Source organism: Cebus imitator, unplaced genomic scaffold, assembly GCF_001604975.1.
Source record: "Cebus imitator isolate Cc_AM_T3 unplaced genomic scaffold, Cebus_imitator-1.0 Scaffold63, whole genome shotgun sequence".
Taxonomy (NCBI): Eukaryota; Metazoa; Chordata; class Mammalia; order Primates; family Cebidae; genus Cebus; species Cebus imitator.
In genome coordinates this window covers 2278551-2286079 of record NW_016107378.1, presented here as the reverse complement: position 1 = coordinate 2286079, position 7529 = coordinate 2278551, and the positions used below count along the sequence as shown (strand labels likewise).

General features: G+C 45.2%; 1 protein-coding gene across 3 annotated transcripts in view; it reads left to right on the top strand.

Annotated features, from left to right (window-relative positions):
- The first annotated feature begins 3152 nt into the window (after window positions 1–3152).
- Window positions 3153–7529, top strand: part of RBL2 (RB transcriptional corepressor like 2) — a 55330-nt gene continuing 50953 nt past the window's right edge. The window contains exon 1 of one of the 3 annotated variants that reach the window (XM_017530087.2): window positions 3153–3489. In XM_017530087.2, coding sequence (XP_017385576.1) covers window positions 3247–3489 — 243 coding nt within the window. In that variant the 5' untranslated portion in view covers window positions 3153–3246. Of the gene's footprint in view, window positions 3490–3589; window positions 4427–7529 lie in introns of those variants that run through there. The other 2 variants (XM_017530090.2, XM_017530089.2) reach the window with 2 other exon arrangements.

The following is a 7529-nucleotide window of genomic DNA, read 5'->3' as shown; positions in this document are numbered from 1 at the left end:
TACAGGCACACACCACCACACCTGGCTGATTTTTGTATTTTTAGTAGAGGTGGGGTTTCACCATGTTGGCCAGGCTGGTCTCAAAATCCTGACCTCTGGTGATCTGCCCACTCGGCCTCCCAAAGTGCTGGGCTTACAGGCGTGCCCGGCCTATTCCTTTACTTTCTTAATAAACTTGCTTTCACTTTACTCAATGGATTCGCCCTGAATTATTTCTTGTGTGAGATCTAAGAACCCTATCTTGGAGTTTGGGGTCTGGACCGGAATCCCTTTCCTGTTAACACAAACGTGGCGTTGGCGGCCGGGCGCGGTGGCTCACGCCTGTAGTCTCAGCACTTTGGGAGGCCGAGGTGGGCAGATCACCTGAGGTCAGGAGTTCGAGACCAGCCTGGCCAACACGGTGAAACCCTGTCTTTAAAAAAACAAAACAAAACAAAACATGGCGTTGGTGTCTGCTAGGATTCTGGGGAGGCCTTGGAGAACTTTTAAGCATGGCGGAGGCAAAGTGGGAGCAGGTACATCACAAGGCAAGAACAGGAGCATGAGAGAGCAGGTGAGGAGCCACAAGCTTTTAAATGACCAGCTCTCATGAGAATGCACTATCTCAAGAACAGCACAAGCCACAAGGGATCCGACCCAATCAGGCCTCACCTCCCACCACACCCTGCCTCTACATTGAGGATTACATTTGACATGAGATTTGGGTGGGGACAAACATTCAGCTATATCAGTGTCTAAAACCTCAGTGCTACAAAGCAGTTGAGGGTAGTTAGTGCTATACCTACTCCAATATCCTTGTAGACACCATAAGGCAATAATTGTTTTTGTTGTTATTCGTTTGTGTTTTGGGTTTTTTTTGAGATGGAGTCTTGCTCTGTCTCCCGAACGCGTGCAGTGGCACGATCTCGGCTCACTGCAACCTCTGCTTCCATGGTTCAAGGGAGTCTCCTTTCTCATTCTCCAGAGTACTGTAGCTGGGATTACAGGTACGTGCCACCACACCCAGCCACAATAATTGTTTATAATGACACAGAGGGCTAAAACCGTAATGTTTATTCCCGATTGCCTGGGCTTCCCTGTGTGTGAAATTAGCTATTTGCTTGTAATTTCTACTGTGGATTGAATTTTTAGCAGTTTCTCGTTCACAATAAGAAGAGCTTGTTTGAGGGGTAGACCTGCTGGGCTCAGAGTATTAGCCCATAAGGACCACAAATATCTGAGTGAAATTTATCAGAAAAAAGGGTGCTGATTAACTCAGATCTTCACCAGAGACTCCTCACAAACCAGGGAAAGTGTAAATTTGCCTCAGCCTTGCTTGAGTAGATAGCCTCTGCAAGTGAACATTTGAAACTGATCGAAGAAAACCTTCAGCTGAATTAAATTTAAAGGAGTTTAATTGAGCAATAAACGATTCGCAAATCAGGCAGCCCCCAGAATCACAGTAGATTCAGAGCCTCCAGCGCAGCTATCTGTTGGAAGAAGATTTGTAGACAAAAAAGGGAAATGCACTGAAATTGGAAGTGAGGTACAGAACAGCGAATTGGTTGCAGCTTCATATTTGCCATATTTAAACACAGTTTGAACACTCAGCAGTGTATGAATGGTTGAAGTATAGCCACTGGGATTGGCCAAGACTCAGCTATTGTTACAGGTGCATACTTCTAAGGTTAGGCTTCCAATCTTCTCTACCTATTAAGCTAGGTTGCCGTTTGTCCACAAGGACTCAAATATGGAAGTACGGAGTCTCAGGCCATAGTTTTCTTTAACAATTCCCCCCTTTTGGTCATTTTCTTAATTTTGAGAGACTGACCAAAACTTGAGTTATTGATGTCACTATCACCATTGTAAATGTACTTCTTTGGTCTCGAAACTCACTGGGAAGCAGTAGAACAGTGAGGTTTTTTTTTTTTTTTTTTTTTTAGACGGAGTTTCGCTCTTGTTACCCAGGCTGGAGTGCAATGGCACGATCTCGGCTCACCACAACCTCCGTCTCTTGGGCTCAAGCTATTCTCCTGCCTCAGCCTCCCGAGTAGCTGGGACTACAGGCATGCGCCACCATGCCCAGATAATTTCTGTATTTTTAGTAGAGATGGGGTTTCACCATGTTGACCAGGATGGTCTCGATTTCCTGACCTCGTGATCCACCTGTCTCGGCCTCCCAAAGTGCTGGGATTATAGGTGTGAGCCACCGCTCCCGGCCAAACAGTGAGTTTTGCAAAGGTAGGAACAAGGACTGAGTAGAGGGAACCTCTTTTTGCTGGAACGTCCTGTTTACAGGAGAAAAACAATCTGGTCCGTTCCAGGATCTACATGTTGCCTCAAAGTTTTAGTTTGATGATGTCACATTTAGCATGAGCAACTCCATTTTAGTTTGGTTTGGCCTATTGGGGCCTAGAGCATGAGCTTAGTCCAAAACAATGGCCTCCCACAATTTTCTTTTTTTTTTTCCCCCATTTATTTATTTTATTGCATTTTAGGTTTTGGGGTACATGTGAAGAACATGCAAGACTGTTGCATAGGTACACACGTGGCAGTGTGATTTGCTGCCTTCCTCCCCATCACCTACATCTGGCATCTCTCTCCTTGCTATCTCTCCCCAACTCCCCACCCCGCACTGTCCCTCCCCTGTTTCCCCCCAGCTGATCCCAGTGTGTAGTGCTCCCCTTTTAAGGCTAGTCAAGTGAAGCAGTGGGAGTGGAGAAGGAACAAAGAAATCTGTAACTGGTTGTGATCCATTAGTTGTAAACACCACTGCACTCGGACCAACCAGGATATTTTGCAAAGTCGGTTTCGTGAACTTACACAGACAAGCCCCTGCTATTATGCTTATTTTTTAGATAAGGTTATCCAGGTGATGAGGAAGTTTTACTTCTGAGAACAGCCTGGATACGAAACCTTTACACGTCAGTGTCTGCTAGACATTTTCTAGTCTGTACAGCCCTGTTGAATGTTCTCACGATGGGGAGGTGTGTGCTTAAAATGCGGGGAAGGTGCTTTTATTTCACCCCTGGTGAAACTGGGCGAACTAATTTTTTTAAACACGATATTTGGCCCCCTTGAACTGCCAGTCTGGACTACATTTCCCAGCAGGCCGTGCTTAAAGACTACGGGTGCCTGCGGGAGGTCAGCGACGTTGGCTGCGGCACAGGCGCGGTGCGGGCGACGCCGGGCGGTAGCTTCGTGGTTTGAATGGCTGCGGGCCCGGGCCCTCACTTCCCTTGAGGACCGGCTGCCTAGGGGTGCGCTATGCCGTCGGGAGGTGACCAGTCGCCGCCGCCCCCGCCTCCTCCTCCTGCGGCGGCGGCAGCCTCGGATGAGGAGGAGGAAGACGACGGCGAGGCGGAGGACGCCGCGCCGCCTGCCGAGTCGCCCACCCCTCAGATCCAGCAGCGGTTCGACGAGCTGTGCAGCCGCCTCAACATGGACGAGGCGGCGCGGGCCGAGGCCTGGGACAGCTACCGCAGCATGAGCGAGAGCTACACGCTGGAGGTGCGCTCGCGGGTGGAGGGGCGCTTCCGGCCTAGTCGGCGTGAACCGGGAGCCGCGGCGCGCGCCCCGAGGGATCCTCGGGTGGGCTGCAGGGTCCCAGCCTGGACAGGGGTGGGGATCCCCTCAGTGCTATTCCGAGGCTCTTAGCCTTTCCTTGGGCGAGCGGGGCCTCGCCGCGCTTCCCTGCAGCTTCCGAATGGGGAACGCCTCTTGCCCTAAAGTAGCACATCGAGGCTGAGATCGCGCTGGGGTCCCGATGAGGAAAATGGGTGTGTGGCCCATCTGACTCCCCACCCACCTTGTTAGTAGAATGAACTGGTGTCGCTGTCAAGACCGCACGGAGAAGGGGAGGGGACTTGTCCTTATTTGCACCGCGATTAATCGGGTTTTGGCGCCTGGGTCTCCAGGCTTCTCCGTCTGTTCGCTTCCCGCTGTTAACCAAATTGCCTTTGCCCAGGCGTTGGAGGCGTTCGAGTCTACGCGCTGATGGGTTTTGGGCTGTGTTTACACCTGTGTAAACAAATTAAGACCCATTTCCTCCCAGGCCAGATGAAATGAGTCCTCTGCCGACCCGGATACAGATACATGCCCCCATTTGTCACTAGGATCAGGACGGTGGCTACCTCGAGGGCCTTTTGGTCGCTTTGGGCATTGCACAGGACTCCTGTTGTCGCGATCCGGGCGTGTTAGGTCGCAGCCTTCGGACAGGGCTTGCAGATGAGAAAAATGGCCATTCTAGCCAGTGACTGTCAGCTCTGTAGGCACCTCCCCTTCATGGGCCAATGGGAAGTGACACGGAAGTCCGGATTGTTTATCAGCTGTTTGCCTGTGTGTAGGTGGCATTTAAACCTGAGGCCATTTGATTTCTGAAGTAGTTTTATATATAGTTTGTAGAAAAAGTGGGACAAATAGGCCCAGATGCAAAGGCCTAAACAAGGTATTATTTATAATATGTTTTTGCCTATGTGTCCTGATGAGTGGTTATTTTTAAATTTGTGTTTGCATTAATAGAATTTTAATTCAAGTACTAGTTATCTCTTTGAATTGTTATATCTGCAGAAGAAAGATAGTGTATGGTGCCTTTAGAACCTGACAGACCTAGGTGATTTTGAACAATTTACGTAGCCACTGGAAAGTTGAGTTTTGTGATCTCTGAACTGGAGATATTTGTGTTAACCTCACAGAGCTGTTCTAAAGGTTAAATAAGGTAATAATGTATTTTCTGGCACATAAAACACCCATATGGACAGTGCTTTCAAGTTTACTAAGCTCTTTGTATATTTACATGATTTGGCTGAATAAGCTTATCTCTCGGTGACTTTCTGTAGTCTGGCAAAGAGAAGGACTGGTTGGCTTTTTTTTTTTTTTTTTTTTTTTAAGGGCCTTTTAAGGGTTTCTAAACAAGTTCTTAATTTTACCCTCAGGATAATCCTGTAAATTTTTAGATAGAACAAGCATTACCACCATTTAGTTGAGGTATTTCAACTCATAGCAGTTAAGTTGTATAAAGTCTGGTGGTATATCAGCAAGTGTCCCATAATAGGTGGTTAGTAAATTATTTTTGAAAACACATGTTTGATTACTCAGTTCTTTTGATTACTGAGACTTTAGGTTCAGCTTCTTAGCCCAGTTTACTCAGTAACTGAATGAATATTAATTCATTAAATATTTCTTGAACACTAATATTACTTGCTACACACTGTTCGAGGTGCTGGAAATAAGAGCAGTAAACAAAGCCTAAAAATACCTGCTCTTGTGGGGCTTATAGTCAGGTATGCTGTGAGGTAATGTGGGATGTCATTCACACTGCAGTGGAAGGGAAAATAAAGCTCATAGGATATTTAATACAGAATATGGGCTATGGAATTTTAACTGGATTTCTTGTATTTCCTGTGCATTTTTAACTTGTAACTCATTCTCACAGTCCTCAGCCAAGAAAATGCAGCCTGAGACTGTTAAGTAATTTCCCCACTGTGTTAGAGCTACAGTGTGGCAGAGCCAGAATTTGAAACCAGATCTACTTGACCCTGTAAGATATGGTCATGAGATGTTAATTTTGAGGATAACTATTTTTTAGTATTATGCAATTTTTCAACAAATAGTTTTTAGGACTAAAGATAAACTAGGCATAGAGTCTACTCTTTGCACAGATTATTTAAAAGAGCTTACTGCTCCGTTTTGTTATCTAAGCACTGTAAAATTCTCACAAGACTAATTCTTTTCTTCTTTTTAGGAATGATATAATTGTGAACTTTCTTTTTCTTTCTTTTCTTTTCTTTCTTTCTTTCTTTCTCCCTCCACCTTCCAAGTAGTTGTGACTTCTCCAGAACCGAAATGGACCATTATAGATCATCTTTTAAACCCCTTATTAAAGCACAGGATAATGCTGTGACTGACTTTATACTTTTTAAGAGATTTGATATAGTAGAGAAAGGCAGTAGTTATAAATCTAAATTTGCTTTTACATTATAAATCAAGAATATTGTGAAACCATCTCCCAGAGATAAGTGTAATACACAAATGTTGGCTGGTTTTTTTTTGACAATACATCTGTGCTATTAGTACATATAACTGGATTTTTAAGATAGTCTATGTATAAATGTGAAAAATGCAGAACTTCCAGTTTTTCTCATTTTCCTTTAGACCAGTAATGGATACAGTGAAACTAAAGGACATCTTCCATCCTTCCTCTCTTTTATAGGAAGAGTAAAGTTGTATCACTTCTTTTTTTTTTTTTTTTTGAGATGGAGTTTCGCTCTTGTTACCCAGGCTGGAGTGCAATGGCGCGATCTCGGCTCACCGCAACCTCTGCCTCCTGGGTTCAGGCAATTCTCCTGCCTCAGCCTCCTGAGTAGCTGGGATTACAGGCATGCGCCACCATGCCCAGCTAATTTTCTGTATTTTTCGTAGAGACGGGGTTTCACCATGTTGACCAGGATGGTCTCGATCTCTTGACCTCGTGATCCACCCGCCTCGGCCTCCCAAAGTGCTGGGATTACAGGCGTGAGCCACCGCGCCCGTCTTCACTTCTTGAATAAAAAAGAATTGTGAGGATGATCTTTTAGAAGCAATGCCTTAAAAATTATTATTGTTTAATGATAATATGCTAGTGATCTACAATAGTTTCATTTGGTTATAAAAATAAATTTCATGCATTCATGTATGTATTTTGATTAGGTATAAAATTAGTGGCTGAATGTCCATTCAAGCTTAATTTTGTATTTCTATAATTTTCTAGATTTTGAGCAAGATTAAAAATACAGACAACAATATTATGTCCATTCCTATGGCTATATAACAAATTACCTTAAAACTTAGGGGTAGAAAACAATTTGTTTTGCTCACAGGTTCTGTGAGTCAGAAACTCAGGCCAGAGACAGTATGGGTATCAGGTTTCTGCATCAAAATGACTGGTACCTCACCTGGAAGACTTGAGTAACTAGGAACTGGCACAGGTGGAGCTCATTGGGCATCTCTATATGTCTGTTCCATGGTGGTCTCTCCAGCATGGTGGTCTCTCCAGCATGGTGATACGGGGTAACTGAATTCTTGGATGTTGTTTCAGGACTCCCAAGGCATATGTCCTAAGAGAGAGAACCAAGTGGAATTTATATTGCCTTGTATACTCTTTAGAATTACATAGTATCACTTCTACCTCTGCTATTGATAGAGACAGTTAATCAGTGTGAGGGAACGCAGACCCCTGCCCATGTCCAGGGTGAGGGAACCTTCCCTGCCTTTCAGTAAAATAATGTCAATGTCACATTATAAGAAGAACATATGGGGCCAGGCGAAGTGGCTTATGCCTGTAATCCCAGCACTTTGGGAGGCCGAGGTGGATGGGTCACTTGAGGCCAGGAGTTCAAGACCAGCCTAGCAAACATGGTGAAACCCCATTTCTACAAAAAATTACAAAAATTAGCTGGGCCTGGTGGTGCATAGTCCCAGCTACCTTGGAGGCTGAGGCAGGAGAATCACTTGAATCTGGGAGGGGGAGGTTGCAGTGAGCCAAGATCACACCACTGCGTTCCAGCCTGGGT